At 34.4% G+C, this 13,008-nt stretch overlaps 1 protein-coding gene across 5 annotated transcripts in view; it reads right to left on the bottom strand.

Moving 5' to 3' along the window:
• Sycp2 (synaptonemal complex protein 2) overlaps window positions 1–13,008 on the bottom strand; it is a 59,861-nt gene that overhangs the window by 45,221 nt on the left and 1,632 nt on the right. For all 5 annotated transcript variants that reach the window (XM_059262056.1, XM_059262055.1, XM_059262053.1 and 2 more), the window contains exons 2-11: window positions 11,706–11,767; window positions 10,566–10,709; window positions 9,604–9,734; window positions 8,806–8,908; window positions 8,527–8,551; window positions 3,162–3,247; window positions 2,533–2,618; window positions 2,241–2,275; window positions 1,041–1,183; window positions 905–957 (exon numbers count right to left, since the gene is read on the bottom strand). In XM_059262056.1, coding sequence (XP_059118039.1) covers window positions 905–957; window positions 1,041–1,183; window positions 2,241–2,275; window positions 2,533–2,618; window positions 3,162–3,247; window positions 8,527–8,551; window positions 8,806–8,908; window positions 9,604–9,734; window positions 10,566–10,709; window positions 11,706–11,729 — 830 coding nt within the window. In that variant the 5' untranslated portion in view covers window positions 11,730–11,767. The remainder of the gene's footprint in view (window positions 1–904; window positions 958–1,040; window positions 1,184–2,240; window positions 2,276–2,532; window positions 2,619–3,161; window positions 3,248–8,526; window positions 8,552–8,805; window positions 8,909–9,603; window positions 9,735–10,565; window positions 10,710–11,705; window positions 11,768–13,008) is intronic.

Consider the following 13,008-nt stretch of genomic DNA (forward strand, 5'->3'; position numbering starts at 1 on the left):
CAGAGTTCAATTCCCAGCACCCACATGGCTTCTTACAACCTTCTGTTCACTCCATTTCCAGCTGATCCAATTCTCTCTTCTGCCTGTTTCAGAACTGCATGTACATGGATGTGGGAGCCCATTTTCAGGTTTCCTAGTAGCTTTACCCAGCAGGTCTGCAGAGAGAGATGACTGGACCATGGGCCTGAGTACAAGTGTTTTGTAATTAGCAAGGGGGAGGTCTTTTGCTCCACCCCTTGGCATTGTTATAAATAGACTTTTGGAATAAAGTTCTGGGCCAGTGGATAAGGATCCAGGCCCATCTGAGTCTATCCTGTGTTTTCTCTCACCTCTCTATTTCTAACTAAATCTCTTATCCCTCATTTCTGAAGAGTCCCTAGGGTAAATAATGGTGGGGGCTGGTCCCCCACACATGGAGCACAGACATACATGCAGGTAAAAACACCCCTACAAATAAATTCTAATGATATAATTTATATTTTCTATTAGTTTATGCTTGTTTCTGGTATTAAATATTAAAAATTCTACTTATGTTACTTATACAGTAGGATAACTTGTTTACTAAACATTTTCACTCCAGCATGTAGATATGTAAACTGATTTTTATCATTCCTCAAACACCAAATAATAATATACATGAAATTCTGAAGCTGAGTAAACCAAATTTGGACACTCAGTTACTAACATGAATTAGATAAAATGTATTTTTCCTTCCAAACACAAAGCCAAATGAAGCCATCAGAAGAGTATTTCAGGTTAGCAGTGTGTTAATTTACTGTATGCTAACATAAATACTGTCTTGAATAAATATTCACAGTGCAATAAAAAATGTATTTATAAACACCCTAATTGGGCTCAACTCTACTTCCTTATCAACAATGGCTATGTGCTGCATCCAGCTTACCTTCTCTTATCACCAAGCATGCCATTCACCAAGTTGAGAAATATCCTGCAATCCTAGTTTTCAAAAAAGAAAGATGGTTTTAAAAATCAAAATTACACAAAAATTTTTACTAAACTTATTATTTTATACTACTTACTGTTTCAAATTCACAGTCTTTAATTTCTTTAAATGCATTAGCAATAAAATCCATGGAAAACCACTGACATGCCAGTTCTTGTCTCCGTTTTTCTGTAGTCATTCTACACAAAGCTTCCACGATGCCTACCTGTAATTCATAGTCTTAAAAAATTGTTAGTCAATGTAGAGTTCAAAATTCTTAAACATTAAGCTTATAAAACTTGACTTTGTAAGGCATAAAACCAAGAGAAAAAGAAAATATTTATTTAATTTACTAAATTATTCATTTTTTGCCAGGCATTGGTGGACCACGCCTTTAATCCCAGCACTAAGGAGGCAGAGGCAGGCGGATCTCTGTGAGTTTGAGGCTTGGGCTACAGAGTGAGTTCCAGGCAAAGTGCAAAGCTACACAGAAAAACCTTGTCTCAAAAAACCAAAAAAAAAAAAATTATTTTTTTATTGAGTTAATTTTTTAAAAGTCATAGAAACCCCTAAATCTTCTAAGACTCTACCACTTCATTATAATTGTAAATTGAAAAACAATTTATACAACATGCAAAATTTTTGTTATGATGTTTACAGTTATCCTGTAGTACATATTAAAGCCATACTTTACATATAAATCACTAAATCAAATTTTATTCACAGAAATCTAATGAAAACTTAAGTTCTTTGAAGTAAATATATTGTTTAAAAACTATCAACTATAAAAATATTAGACATTATATTTCAATAAGAGTCATTTAAGATGGGGTTGGAGAGATGGCTTAGCAGTTAAGAGCACTGACTGCTCTTCCAGAGGACCCAGGTTCAATCCCCAGCACCCACATGGCAGCTCACAGCTGTCTGTAACTCCAGTTCTAGGGGACCCTCACACAGACATACACACAGGCAAAACACCAATGCACATAAAATAAAAAGGAAAAAAAGTCATTTAAGAAAATTTTTAGCATAAGTAATTCTAATAAATTGGAACATTAAGTTACCATCATAACTATCACTAGGCTCAATTACATTTCTCTCATTTTTGTTGTCATGACATATTATTTGTTCCAAGACATTCCTTTATACTAATCTAAAATTTTTCCTTTGGTTTACATAAACAGATTATAATTGTTTTGGTGTATTATCCTAGTAACATGAAGGCTCATTACATTGTCAAAGGTATATAACATTCATAAATTTGAAGTGATTTCAAATCTTGGAAAGAGATACTTACCTCCTACATTTAAAATCCTTTCTCCCATATTACTCCTGTGAATTAAAATAAGAAAGTATATACTAAAGTAATATTAATTAGATAGAAAGCCCATTATGCTTTGGGGGAGTAAAAACCTTAAAATTTACAATTGATAAGTATAACTGACTTTTGGAGAAAATATAAACACTATATTATATCAAAAATTATAAGATTGTCAATCTTGATTATTTAATTCAAACTTGTGGTTGTCATGTTTCTTACAATTACTAAATTGAACAATTGATCAAAACAAGTTATTAAAAATTATTACATCAGAGTTAGTATTTCTTGATTAGAAAGTATTTTGTTGGCATCTTGAGGTATTCTGTCAAGCATCAAATTCATTTTTTTTAAAGCCTAGAAGAGAAAAAAAAGTAACTTTGTTTTCCAAGAAGCATTTGGAGAAATAGGTATATGAACTCAAAAGTCCAGGTTTTCTCTTAATCGTGCTTTCTAAGTAGGGAACGTAAGTCAGGTGAGGGAAAGGACATCTAGCCTAAAGTGCAACTTCAGTGCAGGATGACTCCTTTACTGAAGCTTTCACACCCACTGTGAAATAACACATTAACTATTCTAAGATCTAAGGGAACAAGGAAAAGGTTACCTACTTTTTGCTCTTATGGTTATACATATGCATGTACACATATAATACTACATGCTATTTTGGCATTTACATACTAGAGAACTCCTAGGACCTAGGACCTAGGAGTATAGGGTCTCCCATTAGTGATATACATACATAAATCCAGTTATGGATTTTTAATGAATATTTAGAATATATATTGTCAAGCAATGAGTTATTCAGACAACAGAAATGAAATTAATTTAAGAAACTTAGTCTAAGTTGTTATTTCATTTTATCATTTACTTTCTCATTTTTGGGTTTTAAAAGACAGTTACCTCCTGCTGAATGCAAATATTCACTCTTGAATCAATAACCAGGGCACAGATGTGAGGTATGAAACTTTCCAATACTTGTTTTTTACCTGAATAAAAATGATAAATTATTGAGAAATGCTAATTTTAAATCAATTTAACAGTCACTTGTTATCTGAGGTGTTTATGAAACTAAGCTCATTAACTTTTAGTCATACCTCAAACATTTTATAAAAGAAAACATCTCTCTCATGAATCTATTTCTAAATGACTTGAGATTGACGTTTTTTTCTTCTTTTTCTTTTTTTGTTGTTTAATCCTCACCTGTTAGCTATTTGCTCTTGATACCTGCTAGGAAATCATTTTTGTTGTTGTTGTTGTTTGGTTTTTTTTTCCCCAATGGAATGTTACTGGGTATTATCAACTACACTCCAGGCAGGCCCCATGCCCAGGAGTAGGGGGCCAACATAAAATCGACTTCATGTTTTGCTTTGTTGGGAAGGCACCTTTTGTTTTCTATTATTACTTTTATTTTTCATTTTTTTTTATTGAGGGAGGGAGGGACAGGGAGAAAGAGAGAGAAAAATGAATGAGGTTGAGAGACAGAGAAGTGGGAAGGATCTGGGAGGAGTTGACAGATGGGAAAACATGATCAAGATATAGTGTATGAAAAAAATTAAAACAATTTAAAACCTCATCTTTTGAAAATGGGTTATCAATAATAAGTGTATTCAGAGGAACTTACTACATGCCACTTAATAACAGATTTGAAAAGTTTCAGCAATGGAAATACTGCAAAAGCAAAATTACTGTTTTTCAAAGTAACCATACTCAACAAAAACTACTCAGATGAAAAGCTATATGATTTACTTTACAGTAGGAGGGGGCTTAGTTTACAATGTTAGTACTCTTAGACTGTTTTTCCTGAGAATTTAAATTGTTATGCTAAATATAAAAACACAACTAATGAAAAGGTAGCATTAACTATTATTTAAATCATTAATTTGCTTAACACATTTTGCCTTTGAGAACAATAAATAGCTATGTAAGTGATTAACCAGTGTAGCTAGAGTTTTCCTGCCTGGCCCACAGTCAGGGCAAATCTCTCTCACCTGCCAGTCCCACAGCCACTCAGACCCAACCAAGTAAACACAGAGACTTATATTGCTTACAAACTGTATGGCCATGGCAGGCTTCTTGCTAAGTGTTCTAACAGCTTAAATTAATCCATTTCTATAAATCTATACCTTGCCACGTAGCTCGTGGCTTACTGGCATCTTCACATGCTGTTTGTCATCGTGGTGGCTGGCAGTGTCTCTGACTCAGCCTTCCACTTCCCAGCTTTATTCTCCTTGTCCCGCCTATACTTCCTCCTGCCTGACTACTGGCCAATCAGTGTTTTATTGACCAACCAATCAGAGCAACACATTTGCCATACAGAACATCCCACAGCAAACCAGCCTCAGTTACCAATCATGAGGAAGTCTACAGGTAGAAGAAATAATAAGTAACCTGGACCTGGTCACTTAGCACAATATACTTGCTGTCTATATAAAAGGTGACAAGCTGTAATATAATCTTCACTCTTTTATCACTGAAAATTTTGTTCCATTAGTTCAAAAGCTGACAAGCTATGTAAAATAAATGAAAAAATGTTATTAAAAAAGTTTTAAAGATTAAAATAACTTTTGTTTGCCTCGGCTTAAAAAAAATAAAGCTGACAAACTATAGCATACAAATTCAATTCTGCTTATTTTGTAAAGCAGAACTAGTCTGGAGCAGGCACCCTGTGGAAAACATCTGTATCTATCCCATTTACTGAAAGTAGTACCAAAGGCAAATTTCATTTTTATCACAAATAGTACCTAAGATTCCTACTTGTCAACCATACAGCAGACAAATGTCCCAGCACTGGCAAACTATATCATCTTTCATACTAAAAGCCAGACTTAAAATTATCCTCAACAAGAGCCATCCTCAACCTTGTTACCAACTTTTGTTAGAACTGAGAATGCTGGTTAGTGAATTTAACTTCCAATCATAAGAGGGTACAGTGCTTGTGAATCTAGAGTGCAATAAAGTTGTTTTGGTAACTGGTGTTATTGAATGGTATTTAGTAACACCACTGTTAAGTTCAGGTGGTCTACCTTAATTTATTCATGTTGTACAACATATCCTACCCTGAGAGACTGGTTTACTAGCAGCTAGCAGCATTTGATTGCATTTTGAAGACAGAGGATGACTCTACACATGGTGGACACATCGACACCACCATCTTTCCAGTGCCACCCGTAAGGTATATGCATAACTTATTCTCCAAAGCACAAAGAGTGGCACTCTATAAATTTATTCAAGTAAATTTGAGACTGTAGAAGTATATGGGTGTATTAACACCATATCAGGAAAACCAGGCCTGAGAACTTAGTGACATAGCAGACTGAAGAATGGTGTGATTGTCTCACTTATAGAAGACACCTGACATTCTGATGGGAACACCAGCCTGTCACCTGATCACCTGGTTTTTGTGTCAAAGAACTGACAAGGAACTCCTTCCTGACTGCCCCAGGGGCCTCATCTTGGCTCCATCCCCATAGCTGAATAGCCTAATTAAATTGCAACCTGTCCATCCTCACTGTCTTGTCAACCTATTAATTCATCTGGACCTGGGTCTTGTCCCTAGTCTCTATAAACTCCATCATACTTTGTTCCTATAGTCTATGGCAGCAGCAGAATCCCACCAGCCCTCCAGCCTGGGTTCATGACCTCATTATTCCTACAGAGACTCTGCATCCCTATCAGTCTCCTAGTATTGACCTCTCTGGACTTTCTGAAACTCTTTAAACTTTGTTGCATCCTCCATAAAACTTTGCAGCCATTGTGTAACCTACCCATATATAAACATATCTATGTGTGTGTTTATGTGTGATAGAGTGTCACCTGAGAATTTAAGTATTTCTAACAAAGATTGAAATAAAAAAGACCCATATTTGCCTTGTTCAGGGCTATCAAAGGAAGCAGAATTACTTGCAGATTGCTGCCATTGAATCTACCATACCATGAATTTATTATTCAACAAATTGTGACAATGTAGAAAGGCAAACATACAAACTCACAACCACCACACTGCTTTACACATTTCCCATACTACCAAAAGGTAAAGTGAGAAGCAGATCTGTAGACATCAGGCTATATCCTACTCTCTTAAGTTACCCCACATTGTAAGAACAAAGCAAAATAGCACAACGTGTTTTTTCAGGCTCAATTTATTAGCAGCTTTTGACTCCATTTTGAGGGTGCAGGATAACTGATTGCCTATGTGGATACATGAACAGCACCCCAAAACATATTATTCCTGAGTATATAAAGGGGCCCACTCTTCAGTTTTTTCAAGGTGAGTCAAGGCTATACAGGCCCATGGATGTATTCAAATCTATCAGGGAAAGCAGGCCCAAGAACTTATCAGCTAGCCAGACCAAGGAAAGGGTGCAAAATTCCCTCACCTGGCCTCCATAAAGTGGGAGAAATTTAGCACTGTTATAGCAATGGCCCCACAACTGAACTGTCATCTGATGCCTGATATATGGGTCAAATACCAAGAGGAAGAGAACTCTCAGCTATCCTTGGTAATTTAACTCAGTATCCCACTGCTAGGGTGGCCTATTTGACTGCTGTCTGCCAATCCACTTGGCTCATCCAATCTGGACCTAAGCCCCACTGCTTCTCCTCTGAACCCTGCCCTGGTCTTGTCTCTACAGTTGGCTGTTATCTTTGCTCTCAATCCTGACTCTCCCATGGCCTGATCTTTAAGACAGCAGTGTCTTTCCTGGTGGTGGTTTGGGTTATTTTATTAACACAGTGCCTATTATATTTCCATCAGAGCCCAGATCTAAAATCTCTTGAATTCTGCTGTATTCATTCTGTAAAACACATATGCATAGATAAAGATATATTTATTGTGTGTTAAGTGATATGAGAGTAAATAGTAATTAAGAAGGAAATAAAAAACTCTGCATTCACTGTTGTGAGATATTTGTATGCTGCATAAAGATATATTGCTGTGATTGGTGTAATAAAAGGTGAATGGCCAATAGCGAGGCAGCAGAGTATAGGCGGGACTTCTGGGCAGAGGGAAAACTCTGGGAAGAAGAAAAGCAGGGTTGCCAGCCAGACACAGAGGAAGCAGGATGGGCAGTACATACAGGTTAAGGGACCTCGTGGAAGTATGTAGATTAAAAACTATGGGTTAATTTAAGTTCTAAAAACTAGTTAGGAACAAGCCTAAGCTAAGGCCAAGCTTTTATAATTAATGTCTCCATGTCATTATTTGTAGGCTGGAGGTCCCAATGAAAAAGTACTACGATTTACCTTGGCCACGCTACCAAGGTAAGTGGATTATCTGGCAAACTACTGCCACTGAAGCCACTCTACTTTTGTGAACTTAGGGCTATTCAACACATTTGACACATTGGAAAGGCATTACATGTTTTCTATGTTTCTGATAGAGTGAACACATGAAAATATCTCAGCCAGGCATTTTGGACACACGCCTGTAATCCCAACACTCAGTAAGGTGGCAGCAAGACAATCAGGAACTCAAGGCCTCTCAGCTACATAAGGTGGCTTGGGCTATGTGAGATTCTGTCTCAAAGGGGGGGGAGATATATATAAATATATACATATATATATATATATTTTTCCTACATTCTTTCACAAATATATGCAGAGGGCATTCTGTTTTTTCCACACTCGAACTTGAGGTCTGGCAATATTTTTGGACATTGATTTTAGTAAAAAGTAAAACTGCCACATTCAAAGTCCATTTTATTGTGTGGTTGAGGAGCTTCCATATCACCTTCAGTGGGAAGTAATTACTTTATTGTAATGACATTCTGAAGAGCAGAGATTCTAAATAGCAAACATTTCAGCGAGTATTGAAATTTGATTAATACTTCTAGGTGATGGACATTTTCAATTAAAATATTCCTTAACTGACAGATTTTTCCTGAAGATAAGGCCAAATACTGGAATTTTCTATGTGATATACATAAAATTTCATTATAAACACGTTAATTTTTAAAACAAAAATTTTGATCCCTAAGAAGATGCAAAAACACTATTTTCTGCCTCATTAGCAAATCCATAATACAAAACATTCTCAATTGTATCCATAAATCAATTTTGAAATTTGTTTTCTTATATGAAATACTTACCTAATGTCTGCATTTTTTTTTCCTCTTGGCCTACAAAGTCTAAAATTTTACTACCTGGTCCTTTACAAAAAGTCTGATTCTTTAATTAGATCCTGAGTTCCTCGGACAGTATTATGCATGTTACAAAATTATACTTAAAGTTCTCGGTAAGTTGTTTTGATGGAAATAAGATATTTTACCTTCATCGTTGATGTCATATACAACCTAAAAAAAGTAAATATATCATTTATAATTTAATATTATAAATCATTACAAAAGCTATTAAAAATTTTAATTCACAACGTTAACTATTTAACTTTAATTTATTAATAAATTATTTAATACTAGCTAGCTTCAATGCTTTATACAGTCTGGACAGATTAATCCAAGTCACTAGCCAGTCTATCAATGACTCTTAGTACCAAAATAAATAGTTTTCTAATAAACACATGCTTTGTAACAATCAATGTAACTTTTACCATCAAAAGATCAAATAAGTCTTCTACCATATTCATAACAGCTTCATCTTTTGATTGTCCTTGGCTCAGAATAATCTCCTTGGACTTTTCAAACCAGGAAACCATGTAAAGATGAATACACATATTAGTTATTTTGAATTCCATTTTAACAAAATTTATGTACTTTAATTTACTCAATAAACCTAAGAATAAATGATATTAAAAATAAAATCTCCAGTATTGAATCAAAGAAATTTTACATTTTAAGATGTCTTGTATTTTTTAACTTACTCTTTTTCCTCACTGTTTAAAACAGGAATGAAGTTAATATTAATTTCATTACAAAGACCTTCCTTCTTTAAATTCCTACTACAGATACACTTGTTGTAATCAGCTAAAACTATCAGGATGATTTATATTATTTGGGTATTTTTAGAATTAGTTTACCTTAATTTGATTCAGATATGAGTACATAATATGTCCGAGGTACTAATCAATGTGCTGGCTATATGTCAATAAAAATACGAAAATCACTGTCTTATATTTTACTGTGGGGGTCAGACAGTAAACAACCTAAATGACTTAGTTAACAGAAAATAATTCAAATAAAAGCTCACTGGTATCAAATTCACATAGTTGTCAAGCAACTTGTGCAGTTTCCTTCTGACCTTTATCCTTATAGCATATACCCATATCATAAAAATATATACCCTCAAAAGTTCTATATAAAGTTCCTAAATTTACTTTCAGCAGTTTGGACTGTTTTTTTTTTAAATAGACATTTTTATCATTATCAGATTCCCCTATGAATATGTACTTATCTTTTGGACTAATCCTTGTTTTATCATGGTTAGAAGTCCAGCTTGTCCCAGTATAAAGATATTCTTGCTACATCTTCCAACAGATATCAAGATGTTTGAAATAGTTTGGACATCCTTTTTGTTAAGTTCCTAAAACAAAAAGTATGTATTTAAACTGCTGCAAATAAAAAGTAGTATGGGGTAGAAATTGTTCCAAGAGCAGCATCAATTTATAATCCTCATAAATCCTAAAAGGGAGCCAATTCTTGTCTTTATAATGGAAAGGATGAGGAGAATGGCTTAATAAAGCAACTTGTCTCAAACCACCCAGCCATGGCAAAGGGTGGGTTGTAACCCTATGGAAGCAGTTGTCCCTTCTATTTTAAAGAGTTAAACTCAAGACAGACCTTGTTTGAGACAATAGGGTCTAGCTGAGACAGGTCTGAAACTTGTGGCATTCCTGCTGCCTCAGCATTCCACGTGCTAGATCACAGGCATGAGCTACCACAGGTAGATTAGAAATTCCTATTCAACCAATAATTCATCACCAATCTTAGATACCTGGAGCCAATTTGTAGTTACCTTTTCTTAATATAAATACATTTCAGAAATGTTAAGTCAAATCCAAGGTCTTGGATTGTTTTGTGATTACTTTATTTTTTAAATCACCAAGCACTGTATACCACCACAAATATGCTGATGGGTCTTTAAAAATAAAGTTGTTTATAGGTAACTTTTCCTCTCAGATTAATGACAGTAGCCTTTGGAACATAGATTGTTATAAATTTTACTTTAGAAACAAGTTCAATGTGTTGAGATGCCTCAAATAATAAACAAATTGTGAGATAAAACATTTAAATAATTGTAAGCAGTCTTGTCCAAAGTTTTTCTCTGTTCATATTTTTTTGAATGGAGCACTTCCTAGAAACTAAAATCATATGTAATAATTTTAAGAGCAATTAAACAAAAATGAGTGTTTACCCTGCATATTAAGTCATCCAACTTGTGGAGGAATTGTTTGCTGCATTTAATCTTCACATCTTCATAAATATCAATTTGTAAAAGTATCATCAAAGGTTTGAAGTCATTTTTTCTCAAGGCATCATCAATAAACTTTTCCAACTGCTGCAGAAAGATCGTTAACAGCACAGATATGCCAACAAAATTAGTCACTTTATGCAATTAAATTACCAAAGGATGGTTTCTGAATGAAAATAAATCAGCTCATAAAATACCTTTAAAAAAGTCTATTACTATTCAGAGTTACTAAATTAAAGATTTTCTTTAGTAACAATTTTAGATAGAAAATATTTTATCAAAGTTTCCAATTTATATTTATATCTTCACTGACTCAAGTAAATCACAAACTAAATGAAAAATCAAATCAACATTATAGTAACTATACTTATCACCATCAACAAAATCCTAGCATAACCGAGTACAAACTTCATGATATTTAAAAATAAAACTGCATCAAGATAAATTTACCCTTTTAAAAATTATATCCATTAATTCAACTTAAGTATTACCCTAATATGACTTTTATCAGATCTGCTATCTCCACTATTTTTTGTTTTGTTTTGTTTTGTCTTTTTGGTTTTTTGTTTTGTTTTTCGAGACAGGGTTTCTCTGTGTAGCTTTGCGCCTTTCCTGGACTCACTCTGTAGCCCAGGCTGGCCTCAAACTCACAGAGATCCACCTGCCTCTGCCTCCTGAGTGCTGGGATTAAAGGCGTACACCACCACTGCCTAGCCCTATCTCCACTATTATAGTACAGTATAAGAAAAACTTTCAGACTGTAGTCTGATCACTAAACAGATTTATTGGTAAACTACAAGTATAAAATGTAAGATCATACAATTTTAAACTTTAATCTATCTAGGTATAATACACTAATCAGTGAATAACTATTTTCAATACTGAAAGCACAAAGAATCAATACCTTTTATATTTTATGTTCTTACTATATTTTTATTTTAATAAAGGAAACCATATTTAAACTACTCTTCAGTATTTCTTAAAACATTAAGTTTGTCATTACTAAAGATATAGCAACAGAAAGAAGTACACAAAGTTATTTGAGTGATTAAAATGATTGTTTGTGGTCTAGGGACTACATACTTGGAGGTCTGGTCTCACAGGCATTTTTGCTTCATTTAAGAACAGCAGGAGAAGACAGACACCTATGAAAGAGAACATTTTATGTACCTTATTACCTGTTCTATATGTTTACAGTTTAAAGATCTTAAATATATGAGAGTAATTGTTGTCATACCAATAGACTAGTTTCTTAAAATTCCTTTCGGGATATTTATCATATACTTCAGTTAAATTATGTTTCTTAGCCAGGTGGTGGCAGCGCAAGCCTTTAATCCCAGCACTCAGGAGGCAGAGGCAGACAGATCTCTGAGTTTGAGACCAGCATGATCTACAGAGTTCCAGGACAGCCAGGGCTACACAGAGAAACCCTGTCTCAACATCCCCCCCAAAAAAATTATATAACCTGTCATAAATATTTGTTTAGTTTTGTTCCTATGACATAGATTAAAATAATTCTGAAAAACTGAGGAATCAAGGAGAAAATGAATATGAAAGTGGAAAAGATTAAGAACAAGTCATTCAGAAAAGGAGAAACTCAAAAACTCCAGTGGCTAACGAAAAAGGAAAAGATGCTACCTCTACAACAGAATTTGTAATTAGAAGATAACCAACTGCAACATTCACTGGGTTGGCAAAAACTATAAAAAGCCTGTTAATGTGGAAAATAGAAAATGATGGGTATCAATAATATCTCTACCCTTTTCAAAGTGCAAACAGAAAAAAAAATTGTATTTCACAACATGTAGTTCCATTTCTAGTTTTACAGAAACATGGAAGTACAAAAACAGTATTTAATTTTTATTGAGGCACTGCCTCTAACAGTGAGGGGAAAAAAACCCTGCCTTTGTAGGTGTGGTGGGGACAAAGTAGGTAAATAAATGCAATGTGCACAGGATGCAACTGGACACTTATACGTGTAGTTTAATCAACTGCTCTTTATCTCAGAATGAGGCTCATCTTAAAACAGGGTAAAAACAAAAGTGAAAGGAGACACAGATGATCTCTCTAGAGCATGTTCATGAACATTTTAAACTACATACAAGATCAAGCTATATTTTGTGAAGTACATCTGTGTATGTGTTAAAAATAATAAAAGTGTGGAAGGATTCACACAGTGGATCTATGAACATGGGTTATTTATACCAATAGTGAGAAACAAGTAGGAATCAGGAATAAAACTGACCAAAAGAAAGACAAAATAAAAAGGGTTTGGGAAGGGACAGAAGCTTCCTCTGCATGAACCAGCCTCTTTTCTTTGTTCCTTAAGAGACATATTCATTTTATTCCCAAGCTCCCTTTTCCCAGATCATAAGCTTCCTCTTTC

Source organism: Peromyscus eremicus, chromosome 4 (genome assembly GCF_949786415.1).
Source record: "Peromyscus eremicus chromosome 4, PerEre_H2_v1, whole genome shotgun sequence".
In the NCBI taxonomy this organism is placed as follows: Eukaryota; Metazoa; Chordata; class Mammalia; order Rodentia; family Cricetidae; genus Peromyscus; species Peromyscus eremicus.